The sequence below is a fragment of the Diospyros lotus genome, chromosome 12 (genome assembly GCF_014633365.1).
Source record: "Diospyros lotus cultivar Yz01 chromosome 12, ASM1463336v1, whole genome shotgun sequence".
In the NCBI taxonomy this organism is placed as follows: domain Eukaryota; kingdom Viridiplantae; phylum Streptophyta; class Magnoliopsida; order Ericales; family Ebenaceae; genus Diospyros; species Diospyros lotus.
Window position 1 is genome coordinate 12,257,938 of NC_068349.1, and position 27,658 is coordinate 12,285,595.

A 27,658-nucleotide genomic window follows, 5' to 3' on the forward strand; every position below is an offset into this window, starting at 1 on the left:
TGACAAGCAAAGTATATAATTAATCAAAAGAAAGCCTGTTTGGCAATTAAGCTCTAAATGAATTATATGAATTCATCCTTGAGAAACAATGTGGTTGTTCCGACATAATCCGGTGTCTTCTTCTACACTAAAAGAAAAATGGTCCTGAATGCCACATGTTCATGAAAATTAATAAGCTGAAATGGAGAAATAATGGCAGGAGACTGCGATAAAGGTATAGCCAACAATAGCCCTCTAATGTACACTTCATCATGCTGCAGCAAGCCAACAAACACAGTTGTAGCATCAGCTGGCAGAGCTAGTGAGACTCCACAAGCACATATAATGGTTTTCCCTTCAATCGATCACGGCCCTGCAACCATCCAATGAGAAAGGAAAAATGTAGTTAGAAAACTGGAGACTCTGCATTGTGGACAAGAAACATGACAAGTTTGGAATTTTCCCAGACTATAAACAGGCCATACAAGCATATAACTGAGTAACTAGTGTGAGGAGGTAATTGTAATAACCAAGTAAGAGATATTACTGAATTACTCAGCAAAAAAGAAAATATTACTGAATAAGAGAGCACGTGGTCATATGCATTGGAAGTGTATTTGAACGCAGATAAAAACTATTAAAAACAAAATTCATTTTAAATACCAGACCTTTTTCATCCCTGGCAAATTGAGTTGAATGCGTTTGGCCAATTAATTGAGGGACCAGGGCTTGGCCTTCTAACAACAGTCCAACATCTTTCTATATCATCACAGTTACAGTATATGATATACTTGCCCCAAAGAACCTCCATGCGGAGCTTCTAGGGTATTGTAAACCGACCCCCCCCAAAAAAAAAAAAAAAATCAACTTTTTCATTAAAACTGAGAAAAAGAAAGAAAGAAAAGGCATCACTAGTGGACAAGGAAAAACATATGACATTAGACAAGAGACAAGAGCTACAATCAGTATTTTCCATCCCATCGATGAATGGATAAAAAAGAGGTAGTCACTACTCAATCATAAACATAAATGGTTTACTATCACAACTATAAGAGTCGAGCTGTAAATATTCATTAACACAAGATGCAATCTAATTTTAAAGAAAATCCTACAGGCCTATGGTGATGAATAGGTGTGAAATCAAACTTCCATGTATTTCTTGGTTTAGATTATGATTATGGTTAAGTCCATACAAGTATTTGAAGCTGTGCAAAACATGCCATTTATTTTGCTCAAAAAAATCAAATTTATAACACATTAAAATGTTAATACAACAACATTCACAAACCTTAATCCCACTAAGTGGGGTCTGCTACATGAATTCTAAATCTCCAAACATCTCTATCCAAGATCATATCCCTTGCAAGGCCATTATATCTTATATCATGTCTAAGGATTTTTCATGAAGTTTTCTTTACTCTTCCTCTTCCTTTTTGGCTAGAAGTTTCCTCCATTTTATCCATTCACCTCACAGGGACTCCTATTGATCATTTTCTTACATGCCCAAGCCATCTTAATCATGTCTTCATGTAATTTTAATTAATTTTTCTGTTCATTAATATGAAAACAGCAGTATAAATTTTGTAAACGAATTTGTATTGCATGCAAATTTTCAACATTAAAAGGTTCTAATTACTGCTAGGGCATTTCAATTTGCATACTAGATAGGTCTCAAAATCCAAATGCCAAATTTCAACCCCCTAGATGCAGCAGAAATCATGGTTCTTTTGTCCACTATAATAATGGGAATATAGAATAGTGTAAGAAAGGTTTAATTGTTAACAGAAATGATTTTGTAGGAATATATATACATATATATGATTTTACAACCGAACCAGTTAATAAACAAAAACATGCATTCATAAAAATAAAATAATCTTGAAAATTGAAGTTTACAAAACAATTATTTATTTAATATTCAAAGTCAATAATAAGACAGAAATCACAAAAAGTACAATACTAATTCAGTATTAAAAAAAAAGGATCAAATTTACAAGTCCAGAGAATGGTAATAACCACATTACTGCAATTTCAAAACACCTATCACATCCACCATTCATTAAAAAGGAGAAAAGAGGGAAAGGGGAAAAAAACAAAGTCTTGCAAATCTTTAAATTTCAAGTAGATCCAATTTCAAACACATCAACACCTGGACAAGCAGCACAAAGTGGCCAACACATTTTAACACATCACCCCAAGTGATCACCAATGGCCACATCAAGTGACATGTTTGTTTCACACACAATTTAGTGCATCCAAAGGGTATGAATGTGTCAGGTACATATCGAGCAGAAATGTGGCACTCTTTTTGAATTGTCCATTCTTCATATAGTTAAATAATATTTGTTAACAACCTTCAGGTCACAACTAGGGCAGTCAACGATCTGGCTGACTCTTGTGAGAACTTTTTACCTCCATGTTCGTTTTCAAGTAAACATAATCAGAGAAATCAAACCTTTATATAGTGTATTCAAAAAGAGAATCAGCAGAGACCTCAATGTCTAAGCAATATTAACTTTTAAAAGAAAGAAATAAATAAATCACAACTAGGTTGATAGATTGGAAGATGGTGGTTGTATAGAAGTTCCAACAAGTTCTGCTTCATTTGAAGTTCCAACAAGTTCAGATTCAGTTAGTCTAGCAATTGACAGAACAGAATCTTCATCCATCCAGCTGCACTAAAAGTTGTGAAGCTATCATTGAGGCCTAAGCCAAGCGCAAAGCAAACGTGAAAATAGGTCAGTCTTTTTATGCAGAAAATGGACACATACAGCTTCCACTATACCACTTGGTTTAGAAAGTCATGGAAATGAAATTAAACTAAGAGAAAGAACACGGATAATTGAAGAGAGGAAGCACAGGAGAAAGGAGGATAAATATATTCCAGGGGTAGGGTGTCTATATCTGCCCACATCCATAAATTACCAAGTAAATTGTGGCAGGATCTAAATACTGTTCAACTGCATTGAGTACAAAATTACCAATTGTTACCAGGCTCTTAGGAGACAATTGAGGTTATTGTGATCAGAACTTTTCACCGTTTAAAATGTCTGGGTGAGCAGGGTACATGTCAACTTGTTGCTTGTAAGATCTGCTAGGTCCTAACTGAAAACATAGCCAGCTATTGGCACATTGCTTTTGGGGTTCTTATTGCTTGGAACTGAAATTTCATATCTACCTATCACTAATTTGTGTGGAGAGAGTTAATCCAGTCATTGGGTCAATATAGATTCCCAGAATTGAAACATCATGGCATTTGACAATGTTCCTCTAAGTGTCAATGGAATTACAGTAATGAAGATGGGGGACATGAACTGGTCGCCAATACTTGAATTTGGCCAGAAACAGAGAACACAATGTTAAAGTCTCAGATCTGAGACTTATACAATTCTGGAAAGAATTGTAGCCATATGAATTTGAATTGAAAGAGAGTACGAATTTGAAAGTAGGAGGGAGAATTGAGAGAGAGAATTGGAGGGAAAGAAATTATGAGTGAAAGAATTATGTCTTATCTCATTTCATAATTTCCATCCTCAGGCGTCTGGTTTCCTTTTATAGGCAGCTTCAAAGTTGTAACCGAAAGTGTACAAGCAGCTACAGCTATAACTGCTAGGTACAACAGTTGCTTATTACATGTATTAGGCTAATTACAGCCTTAACCCCCCCCCCCCTTCTACTAATTACAATCAAACCCTTGTCCACCCTTAGGGTCATGACATTTTCCCCTCCCCTTGAGATCTTTCTTGTCCCCAAGAAAGGACAAAAGATGGGGTGCTCAGGGGTACTGCTTCAGCAAATTCGGTAGATACTCCCAGTAGTATTATCTGGGTGTAGGTGGCTCCATTGGACTAATAACTCCATTAGTGGCGGTGCATGAAATCGAAGTTGCTGAGAAAGAATGCTAGAGAAACCTCTTGACCTTAAGGTACACATTGTCACCCACACTTAATTCCCTGTCACTACTCTTCTTATCAGCCACTTGCTTCATTTTGTTCTGAGTTGTAATAAGCTTCTTCTTCAGCAATTGTATCATACTCTAGCTGTAGAATTCCAGCTATGCATCACAATGTCCTACATGCTTTCTAACTACTAGTGCCGTGAATGAAGAATGGGCTGCTGAATCTTATCATCTTATCTTGAAGAAGAGTTTATCATCTTTGGAGTTATCTTCTTATTTAACTGTTCATGTATTTTGTTTATCTTATGAATTAATCTAGTGTATAATCTAGTCCTAAAAATTAGGAGTCCTCATCCTAATATCTAGAAGCTAAAGACTAGGAGATTTTTTAGGAAATCTTAGCGGATGTTTATGTATATATTGTAATTAAGCAGTATCTTTTGTAGCTTTTACTTCAAATATCTATTGAAGGGCTTCAAGTTGTTCTTTACTGAAAGGATTGGCCTCAGCGTTTATTTGTGATTCAACAGTATTTCCACGTCCTTCTTTCTCTCGGGCTGTTAGCAAAGGAATTTGAAGTAAAAGACTTGGGATTCCTAAAGTACTTTCTCGGGATGGAAATAGCTCGATCAAAAGGGAATTTCTGTTACCCAAAGGAAATGCATATTAGACTTGTTAAAGGAGACGGATATGATTGGGTGCAAACCAGTTGAAACTCCAATGGATGCAGCCTACAAGTTTGATGAAATTTAAGGAGATAGTTTAACAAACAAGGAAAGATACCAACGGCTTGTGGGAAAACTCGTCTACCTCTCCCATACCCGATCTGACATCAAATTTGCAATGGACATGGTAAGTCGAAGCATGAATAATCCAACAAAAGTGCATCTTAAGGTTGTTCATCGAATTCTTCAATATCTAAAAAGAAATCCAGGAGAGGGACTATACTTCAAGAAAACAGAAAATAGAGGAATAGATGTGTTCACTGATGCAGGATGGGCTGGTTCCACAAGTGATCGTCGATCTACAACAGGCTATTGTTCCTATGTTTGAGGAAACCTTGTTACATGGAGGAGCAAAAAACACTCGGTGGTTGCAAGAAGTAGTGCTAAAGCGGAATATCGGGCCATGTCCCATGGAATACGTGAAGGAATATGGCTTATGAGGCTGCTAAGGGAGCTAAAAATGCAACTCAACATGTCTATGAGATTATTATGTGATAACAAGGCCACAATAAGTATTGCAAAAAATCTAGTCCATCATGATCGAACAAAGCACATAGAATTGGATCGACACTTCATTAAAGAAAAGGTGGAAGCAAGTATAGTGAATTTGACTTATATTCCAACTGTGTCTCAGACTGCGGATATTCTAACAAAAGCACTGTCGAGACAAACCTTTGAGAAATTGAAGTCCAAGCTGGATATGCTTGATATACATAGCCCAACTTGAGGGAGAGTGTAGAATTCCAGCTATGCATCACAATGTCCTACATGCTTTCTAACTACTAGTGTCATGAATGAAGAATGGGTTGCTGAATCTTATCATCTTATCTGGACGAAGAGTTTATCATCTTTGGAGTTATCTTATTTATCTGTTCATGTATTTTGTTTACCTTATGAATTAATCTCATGTATAATCTAGACAAAAAAATTAAGAGTCCTCATCCTAATATCTAGAAGCTAAAGACTAGGAGATTTTTTTAGAAAATCTTAGCAGATGTTTACGTATATATTGTAATCTATTCTCTCGGATTGAAGAAGTAAAAAAGAAGGAACAAGAAGTTCCAGTTTCTTCACTAGCATTATTACAAATGGTCTTCCACTGTAGATACTGTTGTGGGAGCATTCATCAGGGCAAGTAGAGTAGGGGGCTTGTATCCAAATAGTGCTCAAATGGGGACTTTTTAGTGGCACTGTGATTAGCTTGAGTTGTACAACCACTGTGCCATAAATAGCCATCGATTCCAACTCTTGGGTTTGGCAAAGCACATACACCTTAGATAGGACTCCAAACACTGATTTACTCTTTCAGTTTGTCTATTCGTCTCCGGATGGTAGGCTGTAGACATATATAGCCCTACTCCCAACCTTTTAAACAACTTTGGCCAGACATGACTTTTGAAAATCTTGTCTCAGTTGGACACAATTGATTTTGGAACCCCATGGATCTTGGCCACTGCATCTAAGAATTGTCTAGCAACCTCTCGAGTCGTGAATGAGTGAGTGAGACTTACAAAGTGTGCAAATTTGGTCAATCTATCCACAGTCACCAGAATGACATCTTTGCCCTCTGATTTAGGTAACCCATTGATAAAATCCATGGATATCCCTTCCCAAGTCTGTTTTGGAATGGCTAGTGGTTGAAGTAATCCCGGTAAGGCCACATGCTCATGCTTGCATCTTTGGCAAGTAGGGTAGGCTAACACATACTCCACCACTTCTTTCTTTAGTCTCGGCCAAAAGAAGAGTTGTCTTACTTTGTGGCAAGTAGCCCTAATCCCTGAATGGCCCCCTAGGGGTGAGTCATGAAGGGATTGTAAGATTCTACCCTTAATCCTGTGGTCATTCCCCACTACTATTCTTCCCCGATATCTAATAAGCCCATTAGACAATGTATATCCTCTACTCCCAATTGGCTCCACAACCAATAGTTCTTGCCATTCCTTAAGCCACCGAGTGTGCGTAGTTGTCTGTAATTTCCTTCACCCAATCAGGTATCATGGTTACGATTGCATTACAACTAATCTCTCCTTCCCTCCTAGACAATGCATCGGCCACTTTGTTCTCTGTCCCTTACCTATAGTGGATTGTATAATCTAAATCTAGTAGCTTAGACACTCCCTTCTTTTGTAGCTGGGTATGTAACCTTTGTTGTAAAAGATACCTAAGGCTTTCATGATCAGTCTTTATGATGAAGTGGCTACTCTCCAGGTAGTGCCTCCACTTGTCCACAGCCACCAATTTCCACCATAAAAGTTTTTGAAAAATCAAGCAGGGCTAAAACAGAGGCTTGAGTCATGGCCTCCTTAAGTGTTGTGAAGGTTGTTTCTGCCTTAGGGTTCCACTAGAACTTATCTTTCTTCAGCAACTTTGTCAAGGGTTTACTGATTATCCTGTAGTGTGGGACAAACCTCCTGTAGTACCCTGTCAATCCTAGGAAACCCCTTAATTCCATCACGCCTAGGCCACTCTGTCATGGTTGATATTTTCTTCGGGTCCATATTATCACCTTCACCCGAAATCACATACCCCAAATATTCCACCTCCTTTGCAAATAGGCACTTGGACATTTTATCATACAGTTGATTGAATTGAAGGATCTCAAAAGTTGTCCTTAGATTGGTTAGGTGTAGTTCCAAGTTAGGGTTGTAGGTGAGTATGTCATCAAAGAATACCAATATGAATTTCCTTAGGTAGGGTGCAAATAGTTGACTCATCAAGGCTTGGAAGGTGGCAGGGGCATTAGTAAGCTCTAAGCCTGAATGGCATGACAAGAACCTCATAGAGACCTTGATGGGTACGGAATGCTATTTTTGGGATATCAGTAAAGTGCATTCTGATTTGGTGGTATCTAGATCTTAGGTCTAATTTTGAAAAAATGGTTGCCCCATATAATTCATCCATCAAGTCTTCTATGATAGGTATAGGGAATTTATTCTTAATGGTGAGGGTATTGAGCCGGCGGTAATCCACACAAAATTGCCAGGTTCCATCTCTCTTTTTTTTTTTACTAATAGAACTTGTGAGGCAAATGGGCATGGCTAGGTTGTATAATTGAGGTTGATAGCATTTGTTTTACTTGTTTTTCAATTTCAAACTTTTGCACAAGTGAATAACGATATGGTCTAATATTAACTGGTTCAAAATTTGGTTTAAGAGAAATGGAATGGTCTAGGGCTCAAGTAGGGGGAAGTGAGGTAGGCTCAACAAATAGATCCCTAAATTTAGTCAAAAGTACATTGAGAGAGTCCAGAGTTGTTACCTCATCTTGGGGCAATGTAGGTACTGACTTATGCTCCCCATTGTCCCTCTTGTCCGTGCATTCTCCTTCCTCTATTTCCATGGCTTGAATGGAAAATAGCTGGGAAATCTAGACCTTCCTCTTCTTCAATAACTTCTGCAACTTCTTCCTTGAAATAAGTTTACACTCCCCTGCTTCAAGACTCCCCACAAGCATTAGTTTCTCACCTACCACATCTATTGTAACCACTAGCTTGTTAAAGTCAAATGTTAAAGGACTAATCGTCCTCATCCAATCAACGCCCAATACAATATCGCATCCTCCTAGCTCTAAGACCCTCAAATCCATAGAGAATTCCTTTCCTTGCATGATCCTTTTGAAGTCAGCACACTTGCAGTGGTTGTACATGTGGTTTCCATTGGCTACAGTAATCAATAATGGGATAGTGGCCATCAGTTTACACTTTAGATCGGTGGTAGTAGCTTCATTTAGGAAGCTACGTGTGCTGCCACTATTTATAAGAATCATCAGCCTCCTTTTCCCTACCTGTCCTTTCACCTTAATGATCTTCCCCGTGGGTCCCCCTTTCAATGCATGGAAGGAGATCTCCCCTCCATCTTCCACTTCTGCTTCTTTTGCCATCTCTATGTCTTCCCTGTTATCCTCCCCTTCTTCATCCTCATTCTCCTCTTCTCTACTTTCTATCTTCAACAACTGTCTTTTACATTGGTGGCTTGGGCTATATTTATCACCGCACTTGTAGTAGAGCCCCAATTGCCTTCTCTGCTCAATTGTAGTCCCCTTTACCCCATTAAAATTTGTCTTAGGAGGTCCCAACAATACACCAGCACTCATCCCCTCCGAGCTCACCCACATTGACTATTAAGAGTTAGAGCTAGTCTTAGGCCAGACCTTATTCTTCCTTAATATAGCTTCTAATGTCAATTCCGATAACCTAGCCTTCTCCACAACTTGCCTCACTATGGTAGGCATCATCATTTTGACCATAGACCTTAGTTCTCCCCTTAGGCCACTTACAAAATTGGATACAAAATACTACTTAGTCAAAGATGGATAAGCATTCCACAACAAGGCCCTTAATTCCCCAAACTTATCCAAGTATTCTGTCACCATCCCCACTTGCTTCAACATCTTAAATTCCTCAATAACATCGAACATATTCTTCTCCCCAAACCTTACACACAACTCCTCTGCAAACTCATTCCACCCTACCTCCCCCTCTTTAGCTTTAATCCACCCCTGATACCAAGAGTCAGTCGTATCGTTAAGATAAGACGTTGCCATAGTTACCCTCTGCACTTCAGGTACATTGTACAATTGGAAGAATCTCTCACATATGCACATCCACCACCTAGGCTCATCTATCAAATATGGGAATCTCCAAATAAGGCATCAGGGTATGAGCATTAGTATGGGAATTTAGACCTCTTACCGGTACTCCAGTATCCTCCTCTAACAACTCACTTGGCTCCACCATTCTGTCAAGCCACGAAAGTATTCCATGGCTGGAATGACTCGAATCCATAGTCGATCGGGGCAGAAATTCAGGCGACAACCTTAATTGCGGTAAGGCGGATAGCATGTTGAATATGTTATGGATCCTCAGTTCGTATTGCTCAATTGTCTCCCGATGCTTCTCCAACTCACGCTGCATTCCTTCCCTTGTAGCAACCTGATCCTCTCTTCCTTGAGTGATCGCCTCATGTGTCTTAGTCAATCCAAACTCCAACGCCTCCTTTCGTGTCTCCAATTGCTTCAGACGTGTTCCTTCCGCCATTACTTCTACATTGTTGTAACGCCTCTCCTACTCAATTTGATCACTGCCTTCGAAGCTGAGGATGACCAGCTCTGGTACCAAAATGTTAAGTCACGGATTTGAGACTTATAAAGTTCTGGAAAGAATTGTAACCGTAGGAATTTAAATTGAAAGAGAGAAAGAATTTGAAAGTAGGAGGGAGAATTGAGAGAGAATAGGAGGGAAAGAATGTCTTATCTCATTTCATAATTCTCATCCTCAGGCGCCTGGTTTCCTTTTATAGGTAGCTTTAAAGTTGTAACCGAAACTGTACAAGCGGCTACAACAATAATTGTTAGGTACAACAGTTTCTTATTACATGTATTAGGCTAATTACAGCCTTACCCCCCCCCCCCCACCCTCTACTAATTACAATCATACCCTTGTCTGCCCTTAGGGTCATGCCACACAACTCTCCTAGGGCTATAAATTCAATATCTAGTGAAATATTTTATTATACCATAAGGCTACTATTACCAAAATGATAAAAGATGAACAGCTCAGTCACATATATGAAATCTAGGCCCATGGAGTAAGAGCTCGATTCCAACATGGAAAAAAATACAACAATAGAGAAAGAAAAAGAAAGGGAAGAGCACCCCCAATGCACAAGGCTCCCACTTTGCAAAAGTCATGAGAGGGATGCATTTGTACATAGCCTTTCCCTTGCTCCCCCCTCCCCCCCCACCCCCCCTTTTTTTATGCAAAGAGGTTGATTCCCCAAATAGTAACTCTCACCTTCCAATCACAAAAGAACCTTACAATTGCCATCAAAGCTCACCCAGAACCATAAAAATAAGAATTGCAAAAAAAAAAAAAAAAAATGATTGATAGTTAAGAAGTAAACAGACCATAGTACAAAATAAAATTCTTGAAAACAAAAGAGGGCTAAAGGCATATGATTTACGCACCTTCAAATCCGGTAATTCAATTACACATGCGCATTCAACAACTTCAGCCTCGGCACGTTCTAACACCAAAAGGAATAATTAAAATAGATCTTAATTTGAAGGAAAGAAAAAGAAACGTAATCCCAGCAAGGGAACACAGTGTATGCCATTGAAATATTAATTCAATGGGTACTGATCAACCAATAAATTAAAAAAAGAGCAATCTTAGACCAAGGCCAATTCAGTCCTCATGAATATGAGAGAGAAAATTTTTAAAAGTCAAAAGATGTTTTGCAGGAAAAGAGGAAAAAATAAAACAAAAAGATTGAGCCTTTCATTTGTTATTCTGATAAACAACAAGCAACACAATAAACACTTGGGAGGCATTGAAACTAGTAATGTCAAGAACTCATTTTAGATCGTAAGATAGCTGGTTCGGTGAAATTATTTCTAGAAACAAAACTAAAAATTAAATTCTATACTAGGTGCAAAGCAGTTGTGAAGGAAATACAATCAGAAATTATGGCAAAATATACAGATTACAATGAACTATAGAGCAATTCATCTATCCAAAGCATTAGAGGGAACATGACAAGACCCTAGATGAGACGTGAAGTATTTCTAGATTACCGCATTCAATTCAGACCAGTATTTGTCTTGACTCCTACTCCATTTAAGTAAAAGATGTGGTTAGGGTAATTTTGACCAGAAAAAACGTGTATGACAAAGGGATGAGATAATGCATGATAGGGCTCAAGTCTTGGCTAAAGGTAGAACTGGATAATGGTCTCTGTTGGCCCTTCTGCAGTAGGCAAAGAAGTTGTCACTCACCCAAATCCAACTAAACAAAGCTGTAGCCCAAAAAGGTAGCACTCCGTTGGAGTCCATGTTTTCAGTGCCTAAAATACAGCTGGTTTAGCTCTACTTTGCATATTTCAATTGTTTGGGCCCTGTTGGGTTATGATTACAAAAACTGTCTTCTGATTCTGAAACCAAATAAACTCAATAACACATGATAAAAACTAGTTTCAATAACTGTTTCATGACATTTATCACAGAACTACATAATTTTAGAAAACAATGAATATATTTTCACTAGTTCCAAAATCACAGCAAAAAATAAAAGTAAGGTGTTGTCAAAGTTTTATAATCTTCAGTTTTACAAATTACAAACATGCAGGAAACAAAAACACAAAAACCATACCAAACAGACCCTTAGATTCTACAACATTCATAACATGGTAAATATGCCTTCCAATCAGGATTTGATGAATTATGCTATGAGAAAAGACACTTACCACATTCAGAGCATGGTAAAAGTTAGTAAAAGACAGTATAAAAGGAAAAAGAGAACTAGTGAATCTGATAAGATACAAATGGTTTAAAAGGGATACCCAGTAAATTCATTGCTGCACATAGTGTTCCACCAGTAGCAATCAAATCATCAACCACTAAAGCACGTTCGCCAGGTTCAACAGCCCCAACATGCATCTCCAGACAATCAGTTCCATACTCCAAGATATACTTTTCAGAAATAACCTCTCCTATCAAAACCAGAAAGATGATTAAAAAATTAAATTAACTACACCTGTCATTATGAAAACCAGGAAATCAGATGAGCTTTCAAATTGTGATTTCACAAGACAATAATAATATTCATGCCTGCCATTACATGTTAGAAGGAACAGTAATAGTGCATGCATAAACATTATACACAATAAAAAAAGCGGTAATTGAGCAAGTTGAGAAGACAGTTAAATTCAAACAAAATGAATTAGGATTATTGCATTTAACTATAAAATATCTAGATAGACTTCAACCATATTGAACACTCAATGTGCTGGCAACAGGACCAGATAAACAAGCACCATCTTTTGTATATTCAAGAACTAGACGCCAACAAATAAAAAACAATTCAGAAGCACTGGTTGTTTGTCCAACTTAAAGCCAAGTCTTCTATTTGCTAATTCACACATCAGAACTTGTTAGAATTGCAGTTACACTGGGATAAGTTCCTTAGGGATAAGATAAGTGGTTAGAATTTGATTTTGATTCAAATTCAACCACATTTGAATTTTAACAAGATGATGGGATAAGTGATTGGAATTTGAATTAGATTCAAATTCTTAGACGTTTGAATTTTAAAGAGATATGCCTACACATATCTATATCTATGTGATATTTATAAATAGGCATAGAATCCAATGAAAATACACAACAATCAGAATCAATTTATGGTCATTCATATACTGTCTCCAGCATCACCATTTGAGCCTCGGGTGGACAAAGGGTGGACGTATAAAAAAGTTTTTATAGTTTTCTTCCACTAAAGTCATTAGACAAATTAGTTTTGATTATTCCAGTACGATTCAGGTATTTTACATATCGTATGCAATTTTATTAAAGTTCTACAAAACTCAACAAGATCCTCATCTTATCAATGCATGACAGAAAACTAGGAAGTGAAAACTGAGAGAGGTGTCAGTGAAGTGTTCAACATCGTAATGAAAACAGAAGGCAACACTATGAACATAAAATATCAGCTAAGCAAGTTAGCATCATTGAAGTGTGATATGACAACAAATAAGACATCACAAACATAATAAAATATCAGAAAAATATCTATGAAAATAACAAGTAAAAAGGAAATTTCGAGAATTAAAAATTAACATGGAGAAATTACATTTACTTCCATGGTTTCCACAGAAACACAAAACCAAGTGATTTAAAAGGTGACACATGACCCTCTTCCAGTCTTAACTAAAATGCAAACAAATGGTCAACAAATTTGGTAAAAGGGCAAAAATGAACAAACACATATGGCTCCATGGTTTTCAAGAATAACATACACCATACTGTCTCAAATATTTTTAGGCCAAGTTAGCACATGAAGAACATGCATTATTAAATCTATGAGTTGACTACAATCCAAAGTACAAGAGGGTTATTGTATTTTCTATGCAAGCCACAAAGAAGTGAAGTACAATTTTCCAATTAATAAAAAAATTTCAGGTCATAAGAATAGTCATCTTAGGATCAGATCACAGAAATCACAAAGAAAATAAAGACAGACAAAAAATTTAAGTGTGATTCCATATCTCGATATAGCTAAATCCAAAATCCCAGAAATGATATAACCAATTAATCACCATTTATGTTATAGCTTTTGAATGGACAAAACTGTAAAACCACCACAACTTATACAACTCAAATAACTTAGTTATCAGATTACACTAATTACTAAACTACGGTACCTCAAAAGGGCCTATTTATGGGCAACAACCCCAATAGGATTAAATTCCTTATCAATATGAGATTAGATCTACCAAAAAGGTTCATTTCTATTCAATTAGAAATTTGAGAAGTTACACAACATAGGCAATTATTTTTGTCTAGCATAGGTATTTTAAATTGACATGACACTGAATGCAACACATATGAGCCAATTTCCTCACAACTGCAGGTCACCAGTTATATGGGCCCATTTGCTCCAATTACTTTCCCTGTTATTCATAAGTAAAAATGAGAAACAATATTCTATACATGCCCGCCCCGCCAAACCCCCCCCCCCCCCCCTTTCCCGGGGGAAGTTCTTGAGCATCAATGTTGTTAAGAGAAATGGCTTAAACTTTTAACAAGTATCCACAGCTATGGCAGGCAAATTATCGTTTGGATATATCATTGCATGTGCATAGAACTCCTAATCTGAGAAACGTTCTATGACAACATATCAAGCCTTAACCCCAATAGTGGGGTCAGTTACATGAATTCTAACTCTCCTATCATCTCTATCTAAATTAAGTCCATGTAGTTGTCTCTAGTTGCCACAAAATGGTGATGGATCAACAACAGATGGACACAAGAATCAAATGCCAAGCAACATGGTAGATCATGACAGCACCACCAAGAAGACAACATTAAGCAAAAGAACAGGTCATTTATAATGTATGAAGAAAATAATTTAGGAACATACATTTAACTATAATAATACAAATAGAGATGGTAAGGATGAAAATACCAGGCAACTTCCTTGGTTTTCTCAATGGAACAAACTTTGCTCCTATAGCCAATGCAATGGGAGGACCAAATATAAAGCCACGAGCCTCAATTCCTAGCAAGCAAAATAAAATCACCCACATGTTGAGCAAACAACGCATAGGAAAAATATTTCAAGCATGCATAAACAGGATGTTAATTGTGTCCTCTAAGCTGTTCAACCAGAGACAGAATATGTTACTCTGCAAACATAACATAATTCAAAACAGCAAACAGAAATTTATAGCTTGAACAAGTCAAGCTATAAATTCGAAACAGCAAGATATTAATAACATTTATAGAATAGACTACTCAAACAGCATAACAATAATAATAATTCAAAACAGCATAATATTAATAACATTTATAGCTTGAACAAATCAAGCAGAAATTCAGAAAAGAAGGTAAAACCTTACACTTTCAAACAAGCAGCAAGCATAAGAAAAGAAGGGGCAAGATCAGTCGAAAACAGTATCATAGAAAAGGCTACTCAATATCCTTCTCTGAAGAAGCAGGTATAATTACTAACCCTAGCATAGACTTGATGGCAAATAATAGAGAGATAAATTTTAGCTCACTCCCTAACCAAAAGTCAAAGAAGGTTATGTTTAAGGAACTTATTCTGAAGATCGTCAATGCTTAAAATAAAAATTACAGAATAATCTATTATCTAGTACTACAATATAATGCATGATACAACCTTGTAAATAAGACATTGATGTTTTGTCTTTGTTAATGTTTTGATGATGAAAAACTTTATATTCTTGGCATTTGAAAATGAATTAAAGTTTATCATTGGAAATGTAAAATATTTGTTTTGAAATGAATGTTGGGCATTTGATTGAAATCAAATGTGTTAAGTGTCAAAATATTTTCCGATCAAGAAAACTCATTTTGTAGCCAAAGCTGTCAAAGTCATGTTTTAAAATCTAAGACCAAGGAGTCAACCGTTTTTCAAAAGGGGTCGATTGTTTTCCCTTAAAGTGTCGACCGTTTTTATGCAAGCCCTCAGCCGTGCTCGATCGACAGCTTCTGTATCATCTCCTGTCAACCATTTTTGGCCTTATCGACCGTTTCTTATATACTATCAACTATTTTTATCTCTAACAGCTAGTTTTGCTTCAAGCTTTTCTGTAGCCTATAAATACAGCAAAAGGGGGATCTTGAGAAGACTAATGGATGGGAATGAGTTGAGTTGAGATTACATATTGTTTTCATACTTTTCAATTGTATTTGTGCTCTCATTTTTCTCTCAAAAAGGCTTTATATTTAATTTGTATCATTTGATTTTAAGCCTTGTGTTTACTTTGAGAGATCATTGTAACTAAGAGTGTCTACTCTTAAATTCTCTCTTTTGTTCAACTCTTATATTTTCCTAACTTGTGAACTAGAGAACCTACTTGTCTAAGTAGGAGATTTGTAATTCCTAGCAGTTTATGCTAGAGGGCCTACCAGGTGTGGTAAAAAGTTTTAGTGAATTGATTTGAAATTTCTTAGTGAAGAGGTAAGGTAGTGAATTAGACCTAGTTTAGCCGAACTACTATAAATCCTTGTATCTCTCTTGCATTTATTTTGGTTGTGTTTCATTGTTTTGATATTTTGTTTCAAAACCACCTAAAAAAATTTAATTTCTCAATCACCCAATTCAACCCCCCCCCCTCCCGGCAGGTGTGTAGTGCCATACATTGTGCCAAACCTAACACAACAAACATGAATCAAAGAAGTCAATTGCCACCATATAGACACCAACTTTTTCAATATGAAAAGGCAAAATGAACAATGTGTGCCCCTCAGAATCTACTCATGACCACGAAGTAAATTTATTAGGACTATAAGGTTTTTTCTTTTCTACAACTAATCAAAAATTGCACTTCTAGAGCATCAAGAGAATGCCATTCACATAAAAACAAAAAAGGAGACCATAGACCCCTTAAACCACTAAAAACCTCACAAATTCCAAAATTTTGACCAAGGATAGGATTTACGCAACCTATTTCCAACTCTACAGAACAAACAAAGGGATCCTCATCCATGTATCTTCCATTCATCCTCTCATTTCAATCTTGAGACATACTACCATATTTGAGAGCTGTAACACCATCATTATTCTCGTTATTCTCCTGGGGCTTATCACCTAAGACTCCCTTAATTCCCATTATGCAATAGATTCTATGATTCTGCACACCACCACACCCCCCCCCCCCCAAAAAAAAAAAGCTTTTAGAAGCAATTCCCATTATTCCTTTCCTAATGTCTATCTCTCACCCTCATCAATAGCTAAGATTCACCTTCATCCATTTGATATTGAAGGGCTCATCCAACCAAATAAACTCTATTCAATCTAAAGATTGAATGCTACGAAGCTCCTATTGCTTTTTTCTCCATTCAAACTACATCAATCAAAAAGCAGTTAAAATGTAAAGAGTTCCTCCTTTGTATTCCCATCAAATCCACATTGTTGCTTAGAATCGAATAAGAATAGTTATACATGTTCAAAAAAAAGATTGAAGTCCATGACCTATTGATGGAAAATAAAAAAAAGATTTCTTAGTTGTTAAACCTTCTCGAAAGATTCATGGCACCCACAAAAGTACGAAGCTTAAATAAAACTCTGAATGTCATTTACATGGACTTATCTTAGCTTCTAAGGAATTTAAAATGCACATCCATTTCCAACAAATTTCTGACCTAATACCTTCCACCCACCTTAACTCAATGAAGGATCATTTAAACTCCCATATCTTCCAAATGCAACCACACAACAAATTGCATCTTAACAACCTACTATAAATTTTGAATCAAAGTAGAAGAGATATAACATATTAGCCCCTTAATCAGAAATCTAGAATATCTAGATGTATACAAGGGAAAGCTAATTTCACCTATAACTGTTATTGAAGTACCTTTCACTCTATTCTACAAAACCATCTTGAGGAAGTGGGGATGGTCTACATTTGCTTGAAAGAGTAAATAGCACATGTGCATGTGTGTGTATATACACACACATATGTATACATCTATAAATGCACTTAGTGGCTGTTATTAAAATATTTAATAAGCCCACGTCTAGAAATGAAAGTGCCTAGATCACTTCTAGATGTGGAAGCATCGGTGTCCAGTTAACTGCTTTAAGCAGTGGTTGTATTGATATAGTTATGTATGCTGTTGTAGAGAATCTGTTTTGTATAGTTATGCGGTTATTGTTGTTTAGTCAGGAGGTTGAGACTAGTATATAAACTAGCCTCATGACTGATTTCTGTAACTAGTAATCATTTTTTTGTTAATTCAAGTTTCAGCAAGAGGTATTTTTATATCTCTCAATTTTCTTCTCTCTCTTTCCATCGTGAAGCTCTTGCTTCATGGTATCAAAGCTTGCGACTAACGTCAATGGCTTCTCGCGATTCCAATTCACCGACTCTTCCCCATTCCTCTTCTACTTTGTCTTCGACTACTCAGTCTGATTTCTCAACAATGGCGAAGGCTTTCAATTTCATTCCTACAAAATTGGATTCCGACAATTACTTGTACTGGAAGGCGCAAATCTTGGCCACAATTAGGACTTTTGATCTATTGTCTTCCATCAACAAGTTGTCTCCACTACCTATGTATCTTCCAATCAAGAAGAACCAATTGTCAAAATCCTGAATACCTAATCTAGATCAGGTTAGATCAGCTATTGTTATGATGGCTTTTCTCTACAATAGATAAGGAGGTTCTTGGCTAGGTAATCTAGTGTGAATCGACAGCTAAGGTATGGACAATTCTTGAGAATCTCTAATCACAACAAACTGTTGCTAGATCCTTTCAATTAAAACAATTTAGATCTGTTAAGAAGAATGACAGGTCTATGAATGACTATATTTTGAAGATTAAGACCATAGGACATGCCCTAGCTACTATTGGAGAACCTCTACGTAATAAAGATTTGTTAATGGCTATATTACATGGATTGGATGACGAGCATGAAACGGTCATAAGTTTGATCAGCTATCAAATGGATGAAATCAGTATAGAAAATGTTCAATATCTCTTACTGATGCATGAACAAAGACTAGCTATTACGAGTATATCTAATGTGTCATCCGTGCATGGTTTTGATTCAACAACAGTGCATGTTAATGTTGCTTCTCAGTTAGCTAGAGGTGGTGGTAGTTCTAGCTGAAGAAACTTTTTTGGTAGAAGTAACTTTGTTTCATGATGAGGAGGTAGAGGTCGAGACAGGTCCTCTGGCAGACAAATTTACTGCCAATTATGTGGTAAACCCGGTCATTTTGCTTATTGATGTTTTCACCGGTTTGATAGAACCTTTGAATGCAACTTTAATTCTTCTGGTAGAGGTGGTGGTATGACTCAGTCTAATTCTCAAGCTTTTGTAGCTTCTCAGGAGTCTAATGGAGCCTACTTGACTGATCTAGGGTTTGCATCTAGGACTCACTATAGTAATTCACCTCAATCCTTAGAAACACAATCCAATTCTCCTCCTCTTCCCCTTCTCAGCATGGTGATTCTTCTTAGGGGGTGTTTGTTAACCAAGATAAGAGGGAGAAAAGGTTAGATATGGGAAGCATTCCGGATGTTTGGTATTTTCAACGTGTTTGTTAACCTTATCTGATCATTTCCGGAAAAGGCCTCACGTAAACTCTTATCTCCCCCTTTCAAGATAAATTTATCCGACCTCCCCCCTCGGATAAATTTATCTTGCTCTTTCAAGATAAGGCTGAATTACTTATCTGCCCCTTGTAAGATAATTAATGTCATTTAGTGCATTTTAAAGATTTAAATTTATTAAAAAACCTTATTTATTTAACTCTTATAATTAATATTTTTTAATATATTTTTAAATTATTATATGTTTTGACAATTTTTAAAATTTAAATGACATTATTCATTTCATTGATTTTTAAAATTTAAATTTCTCTCTCAATATATATTTTATTTAACTCTTTTCAACTCTTTTTAAATTTATTTTTGAACATGAATTTGAAAAATAAAATATTATTTTTAATTTTAATCTTAATTTTTTTGACAATTCATATTAATCATAAAATACTATTTTAATCATAAATTTGATAATAGGGATATTTTGGTAAAAAAAACCCTTATATTGGTACTTATCATATGTATTAACAAACACATGGAAAGAAAAAATACAATTATCAGTGAATTCTAAAAAATTTAACAAACAGTCTGATAGAAATCTTGGAATGCTTCCCGGCCTTATCTTGATCATTCCATATCTTGATCCGGAAAGCATCCCAATCTTATCTTGATACCACCTTATCTTGCTCATTTTAACAAACGCCCCCTTAGTGTATAGACTCTGGTGTTACGAACCATATAACCTCAAATTTCAATAACCTTTCTCTTCAATCTCCCTACAATGGCAGCGACAAAGTTGCAATAGGCAACGGTAAGACTCTTCCTATTGTTAATGTTGGACTTAGCCAAATGCTTACTCACACTGATCCTACCTCTATTATTTCTTTACCAAGTGTTCTACATGTTTCTAGCATGATGAAAAACCTTATTAGTCTCTCAGCTTATTAATGATCATAATGTAATTGCTAAGTTTCACTCTACCTTTTGTTTGATTAAGGACAAGGATTCGGACCAAGTGCTACTTTGAGGAATCCTTAAAGATGGTCTCTATCAGCTGGCTCCAGCATTTGCTCATGTTGAATCCCAAGTTATTTCTTCTTATGTGTCCAGCAATTGTACTGCTGATGTTCCTAATAAGTCTCTAATATCTTGTCTGAATAATTGTAAATGACAGTCTATCCTCTTCTAGTGGGATGCCTAGTATGTAATTAGCTTGTGTTGACAGGGTGTGTAAGCAGTGGCATGCTAGGCTGGGACATTCTTCCTTTCGTGTATCACAATTTGTTCTTAATAAACTCAATGTTCCTTGTTCTACCTACTGATCTCACATTTTGTGACTCTTGTAACTTGGGTAAAATGCATCAACTTCCATTTGTTAGTTGTCAAATCACAACAAAGAGTCCTTTGGAATTAGTGTACTCAGATTTGTGGAGTCCTTCTCTTGTTCTTTCTACTGAGGGGTATTGTTATTACATTGTCTTTGTGGATGCTTATACTAGGTATTCATGGTTGTATCCCTTGAGACAAAAATCTAACATCTTGCCTATTTTTAAGACCTTCCACAAATTTGCTGAATTGCAATACCAATCAAAACTTAAGGCTCTTCAAATGGACAATGGTGGAGAATTTAAAGCCTTCTTACCCTATTTACATGCCTATGGAATTCAACCTCGATTTTCTTACCCCTATACACACCAACAAAATGGTGTTGCCGAGAGAAAGCATAGACACATAGCTGAAATGGATCTTACACTCTTATCCCATGCTCAAATGCCCTTAACATTTTGGGTAGAAGCTTTTCAAACAGTTGTCTATATCATCAATCTACTACCAACTTCACCACTTCAATTTCAAACCCCATTTGAAGAACTCTATCACAAACAACCTAACTACCTGCATTTGCAACAATTTGGTTGTGCTTGTTTTCCTTACCTTAGACCCTATAACAAGCACAAATTCAATTTTCACTCAACCAAGTGCACGTTTCTTCGCTACAGTCATGTGCAAGCTAGGTATAAATGTACGCATCCTTCGGGTAAAGTCTATGTGTTAAGACATGTTTAATTTAATCCTAAGGAGTTTCCCTTCCCTCGATTGTTTTCTAACTCTCAAACCCCTCAGTCTATGTCTAATGGCTTGTCTAATAGTTTATCTCCAGCCATTCTAAATTCATCTCTTCCTATCTCTTTTAAATCTTCTCCTCGAGTAGCACCACCCAATTCAGTCCTGCCACTAGTCCTATTTTATCTACTCCTAAGCAACCTTCTTCCTCTTCTTCTATTCCTGTTGAACATGCATCTCTACTTAAACCATCTAAATTTAAGGCTACTCCAACTACATTCATTCACCCAATGATCACTAGAGCCAAAGCAAAGCAGCTTACCATTGCTTCTCCCCATGCCTTAGTGAGCTCCCTAGGTCTAATTCTGTTCAAGAAGCTCTCTTAGACTCCAACTGAGTTAAAGCTATGGAGGAAGAATATTTTGTTCTATAGAGGATAACACCTGGGATCTTGTTCCTTTTTCCTCAGATATGAACCTTATTGATTGTACGTGAGTTTTCCGAGTTAAATATAATTCTAATGGTTTTATTCTCAAGTATAAAGCTCAATTAGTTGCTAAGGGTTTCCTCCAAACACCTAGGGTTGATTATGCTTAAACATTCAGCCCGATAGTTAAGGCTCCTACAATTCAAGTTCTATTCTCTTTGGTTATCACGTTTGGCTGAGATATCCAGCAGGTTGATATAAATAATGCATTTCTTAATGGAGATTTGCATGAGGCAATATCCATGTCCCAGCCTGAGGAGTACGTGCATCAAGAATTTTCCTCTCATGTGTGTCGATTTAAAAAGTCTCTTTATGGACTTAAACAAGCTCCAAGAGCTTGGTATACCAAGTTGAGGTCAACTTTGCAAGACTGGGGCTTTGTGAGAGCAGTTTCAAATGCTTCTTTGTTCATTAAAAGAACTTCAAAGTGTGTGTTGTTTGTGTTGGTGTATGTGGATGACATTTTGATCACTGGTTCTGATTCTGTAACTTTGCATGCTTGTATTCAAGATTTAGACACCTATTTTTCCCTCAAGTCACTTGGTTCAGTTAATTACTTCCTAGAGTTTGAAGCCTATAGAGACTATACAGGTATCTATTTGACTCGGTTAAAGTATATACTAGATTTGTTAAAGAAGGCTGCAATGCAAGATTGCAAGCCTTGTGCCACTCCCATGAGCTACCTCTTTGACTGATGAGGGTGCTATGTTTTCCAATCCCTCACTTTACCAAACTGACATTGGATCACTTCAATATTTAACTTATACTAGACCTAATGTGGCTTTTGTGGTTAACAAGTTGAGTCAATTTTTGGCTTCCCCTATAACCCCTAAGATTCAACATTGGTTGGGTTGTAAGAGGTTGCTCCATTATCTCAAGGGAACAGTAAGTCTAGGTCTAGTTTTTACTCCTTCAAATTTGTCTCTAATCGTGTTCATTGATGCTGTTCATGCAGGTTGCAAAGTCATTAGAGGCTCTACTAGTGACGTGTGTGTTTCTTGGTAAAAATCTTTTGGTTTAGGGTTCAAAGAAGCAAACTGTTGTGGCTAGGTCTGTTGGTGAAGTTGAATACTAAGAAGTGACACAAGTTGAATACCGAGGTGTTATGGTTGAAGTCTTTGTTTTCAGAGTTAGGTTATCCGATTGCTCATACACCTATTCTTTGGTGTGATAACCTAGCAGCTAAGTGTATAGCAGAAAATCTGGTGTTTCACTCTAGAACTAAACATAGAAAGATTGATGTTCACTTTGTTAGAGAGAAGGTTGAATGTGGTGATGTTGAAATTCAGTATATTCCTACACAGCATCAAGTGGCTGACATATTTACTGAGGGGCTGCCAAAAGATAGAATTTTGTATCTATGTGACAAGCTCGGACTCAAAGTGATACCTACAAATCAGAATTCAGCAGCTAAAGGTCACTTTAAGGAAGTCTAATATGGAGTCTGATTTGAGGGGGCATGTGGAAGCATCGGTGTCTAGTTAACTGCTTTTAAGTAGTGGTTGTATTGATATAGTTATGCATGCTGTTGTAGAGAATCTATTTCATATAGTTATGTGGTTATTGTTGTTTAGTTAGGCAGTTGAGGCTAGTATATAAACTAGCCTCATGACTGATTTCTGTAACTAGAAATCATTTTTTTGTTAGGATGTGTTTGATAGCATTTAGGTGGAAAGGAAAGTGTTTTCCAACTTACATGGAAAACAAAAACCATCTCCCCCCTAGATAGAATTTTCCATGGAAAAGAGCCAAAAACAAGCTTTAATGGTTGTACCATGGAATTCAATTTCATGGAAACTATAGTGTGTCAAACACCCAAGATGGAATTCAATTCCTTAGATGGGACATTTTCCATGCATTTTCCATGCTATCAAACACACCCTTAATTCAAGTTTCAGTAGGAGGGATTTTTCTATCTCTTGATTTTCTTTTCTCTCTTTCCATCATGAAGCTCTTGCTTCACTAGACAACATGAACAAAGATGATGCCGGAGCCTGATGGCCGATGCTCATGTTGTTGGCTGTTAAGTGCAGCAGAAATGGCCTGATATGCTGTCAATAAAGCCCTGGCTACCATTTGATTCCGTTCAGATAGCAGTCAGGCTAGTGACAAAAAATGGCCAAAGATTTATAATTGAGAGAACGGATCACAATTGACCACTGCCAACTGACCACAATGGCTGGCCAATGGCCATAGCCACACTGAATTACAGGTATTGCATTCAAGTATGCTTGTTTGCTTGTAACCTGAGTCAACTAAACCAACTGCAAACGTTAGCCACTAAACATTGACAATGTCCATCTCTTCAACACACTTCGAGAAAGTGATATTTGATGCTTTAAAATCATCCAGACCAAGCTTGTTAAAGCTAAGAGCGTCTTCAGAAAATTAGGAATTATACAGAAAAAAAATTGAGACAATTTGTAAATACACAACCATTACCCCAATGGTTTCTTTTTTTTTTTTTTCAATTTTTCCCAGAAAGGTAAAATCATGAATAATCCATATGTCTCACCAACAAGAAGTCTATACCTATATGGCAAGACAGACCATAAATAGTTTTAAAAATAACAAGCAGATGAAACAGACGTCCAATAGCTACAGGACAGCAAAAGACCTCACCCTATAACTTGAATGCTACGGGATCAGTCCTAGAGGAACAAACTTCCAAGTCACTCCAAAACACATGGTTGTTAGTGTGATATAATCTGATATTATTGTTAGTAATTAAGTTTCTAATAAGCCCAAAACCTTTTAAGTGAGAACACGAAGGTATGCGGTGCTCGCAACAGGCAAACTACACTTGAATGAGATTCTGTAAATGCACTATAAACACAAGAAGACAGAGTGTCTAGTCAACCAAACAAAGAGACAAATTATAATGGACAACCATGATGACAACATAAGAATTTTATACGTCTTGAGCCTATTACACTTTTTTAATGAGAATTGATGAAAATGGGAGCTGAGGGCCCTGGCAATGAAGAGCTCAAGGAAAGTTATTGGACTTTATATGAGTTTTTAGGGAGTGATGATAGTATTTTAGAGCACTGCAGCAACCCAAAAGATCGCATTCAACTTTTCACACACAAATCAATCATGAAAAGGTGCCCTCTACAGTGAGATTTATAATAGTTAAAAATGAACTCTTTTTGTTGAAAGAATCAAACTTAAAATAGATTCCTTTATCAGAAAATTAAAAAAAATATATATATATATATATATAAATACAAGAATGGAAATAAAGACAATACCCACTGTCTAGAACTTAAATAAAAGCAATACACAGTACTGACCAAATGCAAGTGAAGGGGCAAGAATACCCCACAGACTAAAGTGAACTCTGCACATCAAGCAATAAACCTTGCATCAATAATTGATCATTTGAGGATGAAATCAAAATATAAACACAAATCAAAAGACAAGGCACATATGAAGAAAAACGAGGAGGAATTGAAGGTCGGGATGACTTCATCCAACGGTGGTGTTGAACTCGAGAATGCAATAGAGCCAAAACATTGGCCCAATCTAAAGGCGGGCTGGTCCTCGAGGTGGGATCCATCGTCAACCACCATCCTTCCAAATTGGGTCCTCGGCGAAATACTGAGCCGCTCATAATCTTTCACAGCAAAGTAATCGATAATATACTCCACTAACAACCCCAATAGTCAAACTTAAAATCACTCCAACATTGTCACGTCCACACATTGTCCCTCAAAAGCACTCAAAAAGTCACTCAGAAACCTATGCAATCCTCAGTAACAACAAATGCGCCTACATATGTACCTCTATGGAGTATATTGCATTGCTCTTACTTACTTCTCTTAGATAAACGGACCCTACCACAGCTAAAAAAAACCATTTTAACAGTTGGGAAAATTATTTTCTAAGAAAAAAGAAATACAAAGAAGTGACTGACAAAACATGATCCGGATGATCAAATCAACAAATACCTGCAACTACTGATATATTTTTGCCTTTGTAGCGCTCGACGAACAAATCGATGGTGTCCTTGAAGGCTTTTGGATCCAGTAACAGTGTCGTGATGTCTTGAAACATAATCCCTGCATTTAAGCAGTCAATAAAAAAAAATAAAAAATCGTTCTTTAGAGAACCGGTTAAACACCGAAATGAACTTACAGAACCACGACACGCAGATATTCGTAAGTTTATTAACAAAAACTCACTGGAACACGCATAGGCATAGTTTAGTTAATTTCTACACACACGTTAATGCTTTGAAATTTAGACGAATATTGGGAGTTCATACACACGGTATAAACATGTATATTACCTGGTTTGGGGAAGTTCGGTACGACGCGGATTTTGGATTTGATTCCTATAATGCGAGGATCGTCGTCTCTGCAAGCCGACATTGCGGACGCAATTCAGAGAGACAAGAAGCAGAAAAAAATATATAAAATAAAAGAGAAGCTCCTTCTCTCTCTATATATGCGAGTGTTTGTGTGTGGGCGCGCGCGTATTTATACGAGCGCGTCTCTTTACTGCCTGAATTCTGAAGCTGTTCGGAGACAGAGAGAGAGAGAGAGAGAGAGTTAGGAGCGTAGAGAGCAAACAAGAGAGAGACAGAGGGATTTTGAAGGTATTTATATAGAAAGCGTGGAGAATGGCTTGTGTGAAATTTTGCAGACAGGGAGAGAAGAGAATCTGTGCGCGCGGGCCTTTAGAGAGAGAGAGTGGCCTGGCGCACTGCACAAGAATGGAGCTCAAATTGGAGAGAAAGAGAGAAAGATCCGTGAGACCAAATCGCCTAATATAAGTGTGTCTCTATATGCGTATTGTTACCCTCTATGTTTTAAGTTATGTTATTAATCTCACAATAATTCTCATTATTATTCATATTTTAGTTTATGTTATTAAGGCGTTTAATTGTTTTAAATTTGAGACTGTTTTCGGACAATTTCTCGCACAAAATTTGGGAGATAAAAGATTTGCCTCTTTACGTTACCCCATTTCTGCGTCTTTTGGAGCATTCTTGGACTATTTGGAGCTCAAGAGTCGAGAAGACTTCTTCGTCACTATGCACAAAAATTATGACTAAAATATAAGTTGGTTACCCTTTTTTTTTTTTTTCAATTATAAATTATTCTGATAATGATTAGTAACACAGATTTAGAAATTTTTACTAATTAAAGTTACCTTAACATTATTAAGGTCATGATTATATATACTTGTGCCGTCAACTTCAAGTGCGTGAATCTTAATATTTATTATTAGAAAGCTCTTAAAAGTTAGATATTAAAAAGTGGAAATGTTTATTAAGATAATTGTAAGAATAAAATTTTAATTCTATATTGTTAATTAAAATATTCTCAATGTTAGAATAATTTAATAAATGCAGAAGCTTAAGATATGTGACCGTCTGGTAACAATTATTGGATTTTAAAAAAGCAATTTGGAATTTTTAAATATGGGTGATGTTTGCAAAGTTGAAATAATATATTATCTAAAATGGGGCGCCGCCCTGTGTGTGTGTGTGTGTGTGTGTGTGTGTTAGTGCTATAAATCTATCTTTTTTATTCAGCAAAAAGAATTGCAGATGCTAAACACCATATTGGGAATTTTAATTACTTTTTAAGATCTAAATATTAATAAATTGCCTTACCATGTTTAAAAAATTTAATTAGGTTCTTTAATTGTATTTGGATGGGTGAGGATTGATTAATTAATTAATACTCTAATTAAAAAAATGTCACCCTATCGATATAATTAAGATTATTATTAAAAATAAATGTAGTTTAGATTAAAAATAGTCAATCTTCTATTTATTATTTACTTTTAAAATTAATTTAAATAAAAAAAATACATTCAATTATTAAATTAAATGTCACCCTATGGATATACCGTAACCCAACACAGCCTGTGTTTAAGCTGTTTGGTAATGTTACAATTTCAAAACACAATGATTT

General features: G+C 36.4%; 1 protein-coding gene across 2 annotated transcripts; it reads right to left on the bottom strand.

The window, feature by feature from the left end:
- LOC127787432 (adenine phosphoribosyltransferase 3-like) lies at positions 1–26,492 on the bottom strand. 2 transcript variants are annotated; one of them, XM_052315476.1, is made up of 7 exons: positions 26,317–26,492; positions 26,023–26,090; positions 25,682–25,792; positions 14,565–14,657; positions 11,941–12,090; positions 10,568–10,626; positions 1–352 (listed from the first exon to the last, which is right to left on the bottom strand). In XM_052315476.1, the coding sequence occupies exons 3-7, from the start codon at positions 25,785–25,787 to the stop codon at positions 299–301; spliced, it is 462 nt and encodes a 153-aa protein (XP_052171436.1). In that variant the 5' UTR covers positions 25,788–25,792; positions 26,023–26,090; positions 26,317–26,492; the 3' UTR covers positions 1–298. The 2 variants fall into 2 exon arrangements, with proteins under 2 accessions (XP_052171436.1, XP_052171435.1); XM_052315475.1 differs by having other exon boundaries at positions 26,023–26,456.
- Between the last annotated feature and the right edge of the window lie 1,166 nt (positions 26,493–27,658).